The sequence below is a fragment of the Miscanthus floridulus genome, unplaced genomic scaffold (assembly GCF_019320115.1).
Source record: "Miscanthus floridulus cultivar M001 unplaced genomic scaffold, ASM1932011v1 fs_435_2_3, whole genome shotgun sequence".
In the NCBI taxonomy this organism is placed as follows: Eukaryota; Viridiplantae; Streptophyta; class Magnoliopsida; order Poales; family Poaceae; genus Miscanthus; species Miscanthus floridulus.
Window position 1 is genome coordinate 1 of NW_027096760.1, and position 15042 is coordinate 15042.

A 15042-nucleotide genomic window follows, 5' to 3' on the forward strand; every position below is an offset into this window, starting at 1 on the left:
AATTGTGCCTGCCAACTGATAGAAATAAAGCTGGTTTTAGACTTGCTTTCAATTTATTGCACTATTCTTCTACCTTGACTGAGGCCTAAGAAAAACATACAGTAAGCTGTCTTAAGAAATGAGACTAGTGGCTGCAACATCAAGTGTTACTGGTTCTCTTGTGGTACTATTCTTGACCCAATGTGGCTATTTTGAAGCTAACATGACTTTTGAAAATTGTTCCTACTAGTCCATTTCTATTTGACAGATGCACTAAAGTGTCATGGTCATTTATCTTTTGTTTGATCTTGTTTGATGGTAAACTCAATCTGAATTTTTTCTTCACTAATTAGTAATTCTTTGCATTGACAGCAAACTCCATGCTAGCTCCACTACTGTAGTCGTGTCTCCTTTTCTGTAGTCTGAATGTTCCTGTTGTGTGGATAAGCCTATAGTAATTCACTTGTTTCAGATTAGCATGGTGTCGTAATCATAATTATGGTGTCATGAAGGTTGCTTGCCATTGATGGAGTTCATTTTATATTGACAGATTTGAAGGGGATCTTGAACAACATGGCTGAGAAAACTTAAAATAAATCATTTTAATTTACTTTAACAGTTTAATGCAGAGAAGTTAAATTGAGGTTTATACAGTTCTTAAATGATATACAGCCACGAACTAGTATGATTTGTTTGTAACAGTGTTTGTCAGCGATGAATATTTAAGCTATCATTTTTATGAATCCAAAATGCACTAAGTAGTTCAGCCCTGTTCGCTTGAACTACTTCAGCAGTACTTTTCAGCGAACAGTGTTTTCCTCTCACAATAAATCAGCATAAGCCAAATTTCAGCGAAACGAACAGGCATACGCCGTTTCGCTGAAATTTGGCTTATGCTGATTTGTTGTGCACATACATCTTTGTTTTTAGACAATTTAATGCACTGTTTTGGTCTTTCATTCTGTTAGTACTAATTTGGGTCAGTTATAAGATTTTTATGGCAATTATCAGAAGAAGTTTCTTGAGCTGTGCTTTTTCAAGTATTATTTGTACTATTTGCAAGGTCGCATCAATTATATCTGTTCTTTGTGCTAATTCTATTGGTATGTCTTACATTTTCAAATTCAAAACATGAGTAATGCTCGTGTTTGAATTTATGCTTCTATAGAGTTTTGAACATGTCTTGGAGTTAACTATAGCACTTTGTGGTTTTAGAGAAAAAAAGATTCTGAACCTGGTTTTGATAATAATGGAGCAATGCTACAAAGATGCAGCCTACCTTTCAACTGTTCCATGTTGGAAAATAATGAATATTGCATTTTACCCTGTCATTTTGATGTTGGTTTAAAAATTAAAATCGACATGTCGTGCCAACCAATCCTTTTATCAGCTTTCGTACAAATACACTTCTGAGTAATCTAGAACCTATTTGACAAATCAACTTCAGGCAAATGAATTCATTCGCTCAATGTTTCTGACTTGGTTTTCAAAAAGGAGCTAGCCTGACACGAAAAGCCAGAATATCTGGTCCAACAAAAAAAGATTCTCATAATTCGGTTTAATTGCCAAATGGATTAGAAGCTTGTACTTAAGTCAGTTGGTGTTTGCAATTTATAGGCTCCCTCACTAAGTGTGCATTCTGGTTAAGAGGTTGTGACATAATTTTGCAAACTCTTTAGTCACTACTGAAGTCTGTACTCAACTTATTTCAGTTTTATGCCTCCTGAACTTACCATTTTCTTTTTTCTCTTGGGACACATTACTAGTACTGTTTTATTCCCCTTGAATGTTTGCCATGTTATGAATTGGTGAATCTTGTGGCACCCCAAGCAATAATAGGATTCTCCCACTCCTTTTTCTATGATAGATGGGTCTATATATAACTGTAAAAGTTGAGCATGTATTGATGTTATTGCAATCTGAACATTTGTCTTGGTTTTTGCTGCAATGCGAGCAGAGCTGATGCGGACTATGGAGCAGCCAGGGTGATGTTGAGGCCTGCTTGCCCTGGATCTGGTGTTATTGCTGGTGGAGCTGTGAGGGTTGTGTTGGAGATGGCTGGTGTTGAAAATGCTCTGGGTAAGCAACTGCGCAGCAAGAACCCCCTGAACAACGCACGAGCCACCATCAAGGCGACGCAGACGATGAAGCAGTTCAAGGATGTCGCTGAGGAGCGTGGTGTTCCAATGGAGGAGCTATGGAAATGATAAAAACAAATCGAAACCAAAACCAACTCCTTTTGTAGCATTCTTTCTCCTTTCCCTGTATTTTTCTTAAGTTCTCCCTTTTTCCTGCTAAAGGGCAGGCTTGGTGCAAGCGGTAGAGTCTTATCGCCTGTGACCGGAAGGTCCCGGGTTTGAATCGCGGTCTCCTCGTATCGTACAGGCGAGGGTAAGGCTTGTAACTAACACCCTTTCCCAGACCCCGCACAGAGCGGGAGCTCTCTGCACTGGGTACACCCTTTTGTTTTTTCTGCCATATCTATCTATGGGATAACCCCGCCTCACGATTTCTTTTTTTGCATATCCCTTCTGAGATCTGTGAGTAGTGGCAACATTTACACGCAAGTTTCCGATGAAAATTGAATCCATGGAATCTGACCTTGTATGCATACTCTTCACATTTGTACACTAACTCCTGGTAGAAATTCAGACCAAATAATGAACAGATTCAGCACAAAAATGCATCTTTGTCTGTACAGTCCATGTAAGTCAGGTATCTAGCTTCATCTGGCACACCGACTACTAGATGAAATCCGTATCAAAGAATGAACAAATTCAGCACGAATGTGTCTGCCCGTATAAGAGTACATATCTATGTAGCCTCGCACGCCGCGCCGACCATCAGTTGGAACCGGTCGACGCCACATGGGATCCTCAGCACGCCTGGCTGGGCATAGCCGAACCGCTGCGCGGCCATCTCCAGAACGGCCGCCATGCATGGCTCCTTGAGCATCTCGACGTGCACCATGATCCTCTCCTCGCTGCCCTCCTCATCGTCGCCGACGAGCACCATGGGGACGTAGCCTCTCGGGGTCCTCCCGTGATCGCCGTCGCCGGGCAACAAAGCTGCTAATAAGGCTTGCCGCCGCGACGGTGCTGCGGCGGACCCGGGGCTCCCGTTCACCGGTTTCTTCCACACTGCCGCCATCGCTATTGTCGCAGACACAGGATCGGAGCTAAGGCTTGCCGACACAGGATCTGTACTCTAATAAGCTGAAGCTGCAGCAGGTTAGTTGCTTGCGAGAAGAAGGGCGCGCAGCGTGATATGATCACTTGCCGATGCACAAGTGCAGATGCTGCTGGTCGACTGGCCGGCCGTGGGGGTTGGTTATATATATATGCATCGGTTTTACAAAGGGACCGGATCACCGGAGGAGGGACCGAGGGAGGACCATCGACCATGGTTTCGTACGCAAAACGCGGGGAGGTCTTGGAAGAACTCAGGGGACGGTCCAACTCCAACCAAACGTGGATCGTGCGGTGATATGTGTCTGGTGAGACGTGGACACGTGGAAAGGGTCACCGGAAATGGTCTACTTGGGTATACTTGTGGGCCCGGCCGGTTCAATCGCTATGTCGCTCCGTCAAAGCATCTTGGAACACCTACTATTAAGATTAAAGGAATGTTATGTGAGCACCTACTAGAACGTGACGGGAAGTGATTATTAAAACTAAAGGATTGTTATGAACACCTACTAGAACGTGATGGGGAGGTTATAATAACAAAGCAAAGCTCTATTTCTTGTGATGGAGTGTTACGAACGCAAGAGTGTGAAAAGGTGTATCAATCAAAGTGTTATTAAAAATTGAAGGAGTGTTTCGGATACAAAGGTTCCACATGTCTCGATCCTCTCTAGACCCCCTACCATTTGGACGTACGATTGGGCATGGTACCATCATCTGACCAGGACATCTCATTGGAGCAATGGTGGATCAATTCCATTACAAATGACGAAGCCAGAGAGAACAAAGAACAACAGCGGCGCCCATCTTGATATACACGTGCTGAAACATCTCCAAGGAGAGAGTGAGAAACAAGAGAAATTTTTAAGGAGGTTTTTTTTTTTTGCGACGAAAGAAGAATTATATTAGATAATAGCTGGGTACATCAACACGTTACAAGCACTCTGGATTACACAAATATCTAGAAACTGATTTTTATCTAAATTATACCCACGCCGTGAATAGTTTCAAATCTTAAAACCAAACCTGTACAACGCTTTGCAGTATGGATGACCGCACAGGCAAACACTCGGCAAAAGCCCTGAGAACATATGCCCAACGAACGACGGCCAACATTCATGTTGGTGGAGTTGAGAAACTTCTTCTTTCTGGTGTCTTCCTTCTTCTTCTTTCTGCCACCAAAGAACGAGGAAGACCGATCTGAAACTTAATTTCCCTAGTCCTTCATCGTAGCCAGATCTAACAAACGATAAAACAGAGAAGAGACCGGAGAAAATTATTCCATGACGGCGACACCATCTCTGTCTTGATGTCGTCGTCCGGAAATAAAAGTCTTCATGTCATACTGATGATGATGCTAACGCCGTAGTTGTCGCCCTCATCTTCAGCAGATCCACTATGGAGAAAACGATTCCATCCTGCCGGAGGTATCAAGATCTCGGTGCATGATGTCATCTATGCCTCTCTATGGATAGCTTAGGCACCGTTCGGCTGGCAGAATTTTGGCTGAAACTGGCTGAAAAACACTATTATGGTTGAATTGTTGTGAGAGAAAAATACTGTTCCAGCTAAAAAAAGAAGCCGAACAAGCCGAATATGGGTAAACCGAACGGGGCCAAATTAGCTAGGATGTTCGGTTCTATGCTGTCTTTTATATTTATTATATCAAAATGTGTTAATGTAACTAAGTTTTGTATAGTCTTGCATGATGCCATGCGTCTATGCCTATATGGATTAAGGGCTTTTGTAGCTACATTTAATCCACTTGCGTTGGAATAGATTGGGATAAAAATTGAATTTCCACTTCACAATCCACATCAACAAATATGGACTGAGGTGGATACGTGTGCAAATGAGTATGACCAGGAAGAGTACATTCCTGCAAATTTCTCACGGTACATTATAATGCGCTCTGTTGTACTGAATGATATAATTGACATATCACTGTAAACACCAAGTTGTATGACCCCCATATACATTGAACCAAGAACATTGAATAGATCCTGCTCATTGTTTCTTGGAAGGAACAAGAAAAACACAGCGATTAGCCTATTGAATTTGCGACATACCTACACTGATTTATTATGATCTAGTAAATCATTCTCAACTTCTGTATAGTGTTGTACATGAGGGAACTGTGGAGGTCACCAGTAGAAATTGAAAAACAGAAGTGGTGAGTTGACTTACAACATCTTTGCATGTCTCCAGTACAATACTCCCAAGATCAACGTTATCAGTATTGTGATCACCATACGGTTCAAATTGTATTGAGGGCTTCTCCAGTAAATTATGTTCTGTTTCCATAAGCAAGCTTTGAATTGTCCCCATCCATTTTGCCGAAAACAACTGGAGAAACACAAGTTTTCTGAATTTGGTAGTGGAGTACTTAGTTGCTTAACAAGCTCTTGCCTCTCCCTACAAAAACAAAATAAACTTATTTATAACTTTGTAAGTTCAATGGAAATACTTTGTTGATATACTTTTTTCAGTATATGAATCTCACTTATTTAAGGCATATATGTTTTTCCCTCTGGATCATCAAATGCTGAATAGAATGACCATATGTACCTATGCAATGACGATTCTTGGTAGGTACTTGCGAAGTCTATATTGGATTGAGTCTCCATGGATGTTGATGTTACCTCCATCATTGTCACACCCAATTTTATGGATAAAATTGAATGCACAAAACTCGTGTGTGCCCAGGAATCAATCACACACACAAGCTGACAAATCACATATAGTATCGTCACGGTGTCTCATACATCAGAGTTATAATAAAACTTAGTCTTTTACATCACAGCGGAATAATAAAAAGATAATAAAACTCTCGTGGCCGTCATCACAGGGAATGTCAACTGGTTGACCACAAGCCTAATAATCCTCCGGGAAATCCTCATACCCGTTGTCATCTGTTACCCATCCGGGATTTTTATCCAAGTAAAGAAAATAAACAAGTGTAAGTACATTCCGTACTTAGCAAGCTAACATGGGGTTATGAAGCTCAAAAAGGTTAGACTCTGGTTTACTACAGTTAGCATTTTTAATAGGTCAAGCTTTTATTCTCAAGTATTATCAAGTTTTGCTTAAGCTCCCATTTAATTCCCATAAGAACAAATATCGGGGTCAGGTGTACCATATATCATCATTGAACAACTTTAAATGATCATCAGCAATTAACCAGTTATTCTGTGAGTTTTCCGGGCCGCTCGTAACCGTGAGCACGGCTGTTATAACAGTTTGTTACCCTCTGCAGAGGTGGTGCACATTCACCGCGAGTCGTGATCCCTATATGCCCGGGTTAATTACTCCCATGTCACTACCAAGGTGAGCGGGCAGGGTACACTATGAAACCATTTCATAGGTTTTCCTAACAAGTTAGGGCCGCTAGGTTTCCTTGGCAGGCAGATGTAGGAACCCCCCTTTCCTATGGCACATATCCATCGTGGCTATACTCATAGGAACAGAGGCAGCCCTATACCCAAAGTGGCAAGTCGTGTGGCTATACTCATAGGAACAAAGGCAAATCGTGGCAAGCCCCATTTGCGCCAGTGAAAGATACCCCTTCGTGTGGCTAAAGTCAGAGCCATATGACTCTCCCGGTTGCACTGTCAGTCCCAGCTTTTACCGACAGATAAGTCCTTATGGAGGGCCGGGAGCAATATGAACAAAGATCATTTGCACTTTCGCCCTATGGAACAGTTGTTATAAATCATGTTACTCACTTTGTTCCATAGTATCATTCATCAACGTGTATGTCAAGTTCAGTTAGAGCACTAGCAATCTACCCATATGCATTTGACCCATAGGAGACAAGGAACAGTATAAACAATCACTAGGATGTCCTTACGAGTATCAAAATTAGACACATGCAAATGAGTATTTGATTAAAGTGAAATAGGACATCAAGGCAGGCCCATGTTATACTTGCCTTGGTTCACAAACTCGTGCTGGTCCTGCTGGTCGTCGAAGAGTTCTTGGTCTCCCACATTTTCCTCACCGTCTGAACGCGACCAACACGGCAACATACAACATTCCAAAAGCATTCATGCAAAGCAAACATTCCTATCATTAGAACAGTACACCAACAGTATTGAAATCAAGATAAAATGTTTGTAAAACTAATCTACGTCTCGCTACGATCACGTCAACGCGAAGTTCACGAAAAACGGAGCTAAAATGCGAAAGTTATGATTTAAACGGGTTTTTCTATAGCCATATATTTAATTAAATCTAATCATGAAATTAAAAAGTTCCAAACTTGACTAACAGTAGCTCCAATATGTAGCTTATGAAATTACGAAGCTAACGCGATTTGAATGGATTAATTCGGAGCTAAAACGACAATTTTATAAGTGAAACAGTTCAAATGGCATTTCTGTAAATACTGAAAGCGTACTATTGACTTAAGCCGTGGAGTTTACGCTTTCTAATCGAGATTGCGCATTCGGGGAAATACGTTTTGGGCTGCGGGTTAAGACTTAGAAAAGTCCAGGGACTCTTTTGAAAAACAGCCACACGAAGGGGTATCTTTCACTGGTGGCCGTTGATCTCGCGATGGACGGTTGAGATTAGACCGAGGAGGGAGAAAAGGGGGGGGGGGGGGGGGGGGGGCTGACCGGAACAGGGTCACCGGCGGCCAGGCGTCTTGGCCGGCGGCGTGAAGGACTCGGTCGCGTGCGGATTTGGGCTAGGGTTCACCAAACGGACGTCCGAGGGCACCCGTGAGCTCGAGGGGAGAAGGGGGTCGCGGCCATGCCGTTTCGGCGGCCGGAAACGGGGGCTAGCGCGGTGGCCGCCATGGCCGGCGACCATGGCTCGCGGAGCTCGCGGCCAAGGCTCAAGAAGCCAAAAAAACGAGAAGTGAGATGCACGGGGAGATAGAGGGGAGGACGGCGAAGCTCACCAAGGGGGAAATGGAGACGAAGGCGGCTCGGAGGAGGCTGTCCGCGCGGAGGTCCCGAGCTCGACGATGGCGGATCCCGGCGACCACGGCAGCGGCGGTTGCGGCCTTCCTCGGTGCTTGGCAAGCGCGAAAATGAGAGCGGGGGGCAGTCGGGTGCGCGCGGAGGGGTCGGGCTGCTATTTGAAGCGGCCGAGGCGCGAGGAGGGGCGCTCCCACGACGCCGTTCGTGGGCGACGGTTGCGGCGCGGGGCGAGCGGGAGGTTGGGGGCGGCGCCGACAGGTGGGGCCAGGCGTCAGCGGCTGGGCGCGGGCGGTTGCCTGGTGCGGGCGCAGGCGCGGCTGCTGGGCTGGCGACACCGAGGCGCGCGGCTGGGCTGCGGTGCCGGGCTGGGCGCGGCTGCTGGGCCGAGAGCGGCGGCTGGGCTGAGCGGGGAAGGGGAGAGGAGGGTGAACGGGCCGCGCGGGAAAAAGGCCATGTGGGCCGAAAACAAGGAAGGGGGAGATGATCATTTTCACTTTTTATTTTCCAAACAAATTTTTCCAAAAGCATTTTCAAATAATTTTTGATTTCATTTGAACTCTAATTCAAAAACAATCAGCACATGAGTAAATAGTGCAGCAGCATGTATGCATTCAAAAGTTTCAAATCTTATAATTGATTTTTAATTCCCCAAAAATTATTAATTTCCTATAATTGAATGCACACTTAATAACATAATTAAATCAAATTTACTTATTTGAAAGAATGAAAAATTTTGGGTGTTACAATCATCCAAGTAGCAGGGTTGCTATTTCTCTCTATTTTTGGGACTCCAGAAATTTTCTGTCGAGACAAAGAGGCAATAATGCACCCTATTAGTTCCTTGTTGGACCAGGAACTGAGCCTTACTCAGTTGGTGGATCCACAGTGCATACCCCACCACCCAGTTTAATGCCTCTTGAACTTGAATTTGGAAGCGTATTTCTGTAATAATACGATTTTACCAAATTACTCATATATTATGATGTACTATATCTGGATTGTTGCAGTGAGGACACAAACGCAGATATGACGTCTAGTCATAACCTACGGTTTTCCTCAAAACACTAGGACAGTACCACATTCTACATATACATTTGCCATGGAAAATATCAGTGCTATTTTTTTTACTACATATAAATGCTGGACAGATATATACCATTTACTCATCAATTTTTAAATGCAAAATGCAAGGCTGAAAGCAGGATATACATATGTTGTTCACGTGAGTTGCAGTGAACCATGCTACATCACGGGTACAAACATCTTCAAACACAATGTTACTTAAGTATATAGGACTACCAACTGTGTGAAAAGAAAATCCACTGGAAACTGGCATTGTCTGATTACTAGCTGCTATATCCTCATAACCACTTATAAAAATCATTTCTTAGAGTCAGATATCATCAAGAATTGAAGTCCCACAAGAAAAAATTAATATGATTTGAATTCAAAAGAAAAGGATAAAACAAAGAACATAAAAATAGATACACTACACCATCAAGATTGAAGAATACTGACCTCAAAATACTCAATCACTTTGCAAGATTTCTCTCCTATGGGTCCATTGTAGATTATATTTCCACCATTTTTCATTAATATAAGCTGCACGAAATAATACTTGATTCAATGAAGACAAATTTCTTGTAGCAGTCATGTTACCAAAAAATCTTTTCCAGTAGTACTAGAAGGATCTGTTTCCTTTTTGGTCACTTGAAAGAAGAAATTTAAAATAAGTTATTCTAAGCATTTTTCTTTACATGCATATGAAACAAAGCAAGGAGATTAACAAGTTGAAAAACTATTTTATATATACCAGTTACATTTTCTTTACATGGGGAGGAAAACATAAATCATGTCAGTATAACCAGAAAATAAATAGTTTTTTGGCTGATAGGAAAAGATGCTTGTTGACCACTTCAGCTTGAGCGCTGCCTGTCTGCTCAGGCTACATAAAAAGCACTGCCTGTTAAGCGTTTTCAGTGCTTTTGCGAGTTGGTTAGGCAGATAACCAGATGCCTATGAGCTTATGCAGCCAATTAACTATTCCAGGACCTTATATATATAAACAAAAAACTATTCCAGGACTCAACTGCCTATTTTCCAGCACTTTAGACACGTCCATCACATACTGTACCGAACACCTTTCACAATGGCAGGCTGAGTTTATGAAAAAATCAGTATAGCAAGATAAGCACATAATGATGGTTTAAATAAATAACGATACGATTACGAGAAATAAATATACTAGGAACAAGTACAATAAATCCCAAATAACTCCAATCTAGCGGTATGTATATATACTCCCTCCATCCCGAAAAGCATTTTTTTTGTACTTGTATATATTGTTTCATACGTTTTAGTTTAAAATGAATTATTTAGAAAAAAAATTAGAGCGTAAACCAGTTTTTTATTATTAAAAAAAATACAAAAACACCTTGCTAGATGGCCAAATTTGACTAGTATTGTTAATTGGGTGGTACAAGATTTATGTTTTTGAGTTCATTGCCAAAACAAACTCGGGCAGTGGTTGGATGGCCGAAAATGGACTTCTCCCTATTTGATATTCGTAATATAAGATAACATTAGGGGACCTTCATACCGCGCTTACCGTATTTGGAAACATTTGTTTGAAAAAATAGACACTTGTCTTTAAAGACTCTTGATTTCTTTTTCACAAATAACTAATTTCTTTGTACTGGGTTGATGTAAATTATTAGAATTTTGCAATATATTGCAGAAACTTAAATACCTCATCAAAAGCCTAAAAAATTTCAGTGCTAGGCTGATGAATTGTACATACTACTGTCCTTCCTGTTTCAGAAATATTTTTTACTGCACGTATAACAATTGCTGCTGATCTAGCATCTAGTCCTGTAGTTGGTTCATCCATTAGTATGACAGAAGGGTTTGAAACAAGTTCAACTGCAACTGTTAGCCTTTTTCGCTGCTCCAAGGACAATCCATCCATTCCTGGCCTCCCAACTAAAGTATCTTTTATTTCATCTAACTCAACAGTTTTTAGGACTTCATCCACAAATTCCTGTGTGTGAACAAGAAAAATGAAGATAATGGTCAGTTGCTTATGTATATGCAAACTTTTTATTATTATCCATTCAGTGATATGCATACCAAATTTCATTATTTATTTAAAAAAGATTAATATGTGACGTGAGGATCCAGAGATCTTACAGATCTAGTTTTTTCGTTAACCTTCGAAGGCAGACGGAGCCAAGCTGAATAAGTTACAGACTCTTCAACTGTAAGCTGTGGAGAATGTATGTCAACTTGCTCACAATAACCCAAGATTCTGACAAATGTTTCTTGCACCTTGGGATATCCATCTATTCTTATGTCTCCTTCAATATATCCTCCGGTTTTCCTTCCTGCCAATACATCTAGTACTAGTAGAGTTGTCTTTCCAGCTCCGCTGACACCCATCAATGCAGAAAGAACACCAGGACGAAATGCACCAGTTACATTATTAAGTAGTAGGAGTCTTCTTGTTGTGCAACCTTGTTTTAGCATTTCCTGCAACATGGGTACAATTCTTAGGTAGCCACACTTCAAAGAAAAGCAGGCAAGCACTATGAAAGCATTAAGAAAAATTCGAAATGGGGATTTTCAAATTACCGGTGGTGTATCAACACAGTAGTTCAGATTGCAGAACGTAAGTGCAAGTCGCATAGTTGGCATAGCCATATTTGCTGCAAGAAGATAAAGATGTAGGAGATTGCATATTTGCATGGATTCTGCTTTTGAAAGACAACTATACTACCTTCATATATCTATTATATTGGGAAGCTTATGTAGATTTTATATGTTGTTTTATGGTACCTCAAAAATATCAATGTAATCATTTTAGTAGGGTATACTCTACTATATCATCGCAGAGTGAGGACAGGCAGGAGGTTGGTTGATGGGATTACCTTTTTGGGGCACATTTGCATGATCATCAGATTCTTTTTTGATATTGGTCTCTTCTTCCTGTCCATTAGTGGAGCACTTTCTTGGCATGTTGCCATGATATGCTTGAAATTGTATAGCTGAAACGATAGCAGTATGGTTTGTTTCTAAAGTAAACAATAATTTATGGCATGCTATGCATTTTTATTAGTGAACTTACGTTTTCTGTAAGCTAATGCTAGTCCAAAAGCTATGTAAAAGAAAATGGTGTATCCAAGTAGGACTCCAACAGATATCCAGTAAAAATCCCAGCTATAGTCGAGGCCATGGTTAGTCAAGATTTGGTTCCCTACCGCCTTGTTTTGCATAGTTTCCTGAAAAAAATTAAATGTGCTGGTGAGAAAGTTGAATGTGTGATAGAAGTCAACTATTGGTCACAAAATTTCACCTTTTGCCATCTTGGTGCAAATTCATTGATGGCTATGCTGATTTGTGCATAGGACAATGGAGATACCCAAAATCCCCAGCTTAACCATCCTGGCATAGAGGCTGGAACATAACGGTAGCATATAACAAATTTTAATGGGTGTATATGTTCTAAATGTGCCTTATATTATGATAGTTGTCTTACGTTTGGCAAGAATGAAGCCTCCAAACAATTGTAAGAGCACTACGGACATGAAATGGTAGAGAAAAGACAAAATATGTGTTTGAGCATGAGAAGCAATAAATCGGTATAATGATGTTACTGATTGATGGAGAAGACAAAGTATCAGAAATTGGTAGAATAACCTGGTAGTGATTTGAAAGAAAGATTCCCCTTATTAGTCATAGACTCATATAAATTGGTTCTCAGCAATGTAAATTTGAGAGTTTTTTAATACAACATTTACCTGGAAGCTGTCCATGTGTAACCAATACCATAATAAGTGATGCATATCCATACAAGTGATCGAGTCTGATAGGGAGAAAGGAACCTTCAGGATTGAAGCGGGCATTGCATATGCCCATGAAGGATAGAAATGATATCTTCTTTGTTTGTAGAAACTTGGTAGTCTTGCAATTTGCATGCTTATCTCTGGTATGCCATTTAGCATAATGATTAAAATGGAATAAAACAACGCTCCCATGTAGTAATTTGCTTGAGTCAAATCTGTTGTCATATGAGTCCGGTAGAATACAGACATTGTAATGACTGCAACAATGGAAAGCTGAATAAAGGAGTAAATATTAGATTCAATATGAATGTATTAGTACAAAAAGTAGTGACTATCATATTTTGTATGAATTAAGTTCAATGGCTATACAACCTGCACAGTTTTGAAGGCATAAAAAAACATATTCCTTTTAATCAAAAGTGTTTCCCTTGCTCCACAAGCTTTGAATAGTTCGAGTGTTGATAGTGAATAGTTATCGAAAGATAAAGATTCCTTTCCCAGCTTGATTTTCTGAGCTACAGAAGGATTTTCTAATTTGTTCATCTTCTGATATTTCTTAAACATGGTTGACAACTGATGAGGAGAAACATATATGTAAGATTCATCTGTACCGGACCAGTACTTCCTTTGGTCCTTTTGGTGCAATACCTAATGATTCCAAGTCAGAAAAAGTAGATCATTGAACTTGCGAAGTATATTTTGGTTTTCCTTTTGCAACTGTTTTAGCGGTATACAGCTAATTACCTCTTGTAGAAAGTCAGCCATCCCTTTTCTCTCTGGACATCTGAAACCTGATTCCTCAAAAAAAATGTGAGCTTCGTTTCGAGGGCCATGGTAGATAATCTTTCCTTCTGCCATTAGTATCAGGTCATCAAATAGATCAAATATCTCAGGTGTTGGTTGAAGAAGTGAAATAAGCATGGTGCATTCATTGATGTTGGCCAATTGTTGAAAGCACTTTATTATTCGGAAAGTAGTAGAGCTATCCAAACCATTGGATATTTCATCCATGAAAAATGCTCTTGCTGGTCCAATAATCATCTCCGCTGTTGCATGTAGGTGAAAGAATATTTAGTGATCATTATAATATATGTTTGCTAACCATATTTTCATTTCTTTTTTTTCCCGTAAAATGCCAACCATATTGCTCTAATATACCTGTTGTTAGTCTTCTCTTCTGACCCCCAGATATGCCTCTTCTCATTGCATCCCCAACCATGGTGTCTGCACATATGTCTAGCCCCATGATCTACCAAAAAATAGCTTTGTGGTAAGCCTATAATTTCCTTTGTCGAGGATTGGTTTCTTTTAGGTAATGTGTATACCTTCAAAATATTGTCTGTATGTAGCCTTTTCTCTGAAGGTCCAATTGATGTTGCCTACATAAGCCACTTTACCTTTTATTTCGCACAGATATTTAATTTACACAGCTGAAGTATCAATTAGGGCTCGAGAAACTATTCTTTTGATCCACATTGCAGTGTTTCATTCTTTCAAGACATGACTATGCATTATTGGTAAAACAAATAAACTAATGTCGGTCCGTTTATAAAATGGGATTAAAATTTTACCTTCATTTGTAGATCTATATCATGGCCAGGTATTATCCCGGCCATCTTCTCCCTTTTGTTCACTTCCTCAAGTATTTCTTTGGACAAATAAAAACACAATATTGTTATTACATAGGAATGAACTAACTTTTTTGTGATTACGACATATGAAAATTTGTGAAAAGGGGATTACCATCTCTACTTCCCACACATTGGCACCGTGCAGAGAAGTCTAAAGTTTCCCTTACTGTCATCTGAGTATTTGCAGATCATATTGGCTAATATAAGCAGCAGTTTTCTCAGGTACAAATTCATCAAGTCCATAACCATTGTAAGAAATACCCCCTGTGACCTGTTGAAGGTTTCCATCTTGGCATTCAGATTGACTACAGGTGGAATAATTTATCCTTCTAACCTTTGTTTTGTGAGTAAATATTGAAGCAGTGCATTATGAAAATGTGTGTTGAATACTCTATCAATGATGAAATACAAACATGTCAGATGCATATATTTCTACCATGGACTATATTGGTTGTATGCATATATAAGCATTAAGTGA

At 40.4% G+C, this 15042-nt stretch overlaps 1 protein-coding gene and 1 pseudogene across 1 annotated transcript; both read right to left on the reverse strand.

Annotated features, from left to right (window-relative positions):
- Positions 1-2639: 2639 nt before the first annotated feature.
- On the reverse strand, positions 2640-3258 carry LOC136531779 (auxin-responsive protein SAUR71-like). The gene has a single exon (XM_066524422.1). It carries the CDS (start codon positions 3127-3129, stop codon positions 2794-2796), a length of 336 nt encoding a protein of 111 aa, XP_066380519.1. The 5' UTR covers positions 3130-3258; the 3' UTR covers positions 2640-2793.
- A 1723-nt stretch (positions 3259-4981) lies between these two features.
- LOC136531781 (ABC transporter G family member 50-like) lies at positions 4982-14829 on the reverse strand (annotated as a pseudogene).
- Between the last annotated feature and the right edge of the window lie 213 nt (positions 14830-15042).

Bases quoted from the DNA above. Each gene is read 5' to 3' on its own strand.
- LOC136531779 (XM_066524422.1), bottom strand. From the start codon at position 3,129: ATGGCGGCAGTGTGGAAGAAACCGGTGAACGGGAGCCCCGGGTCCGCC.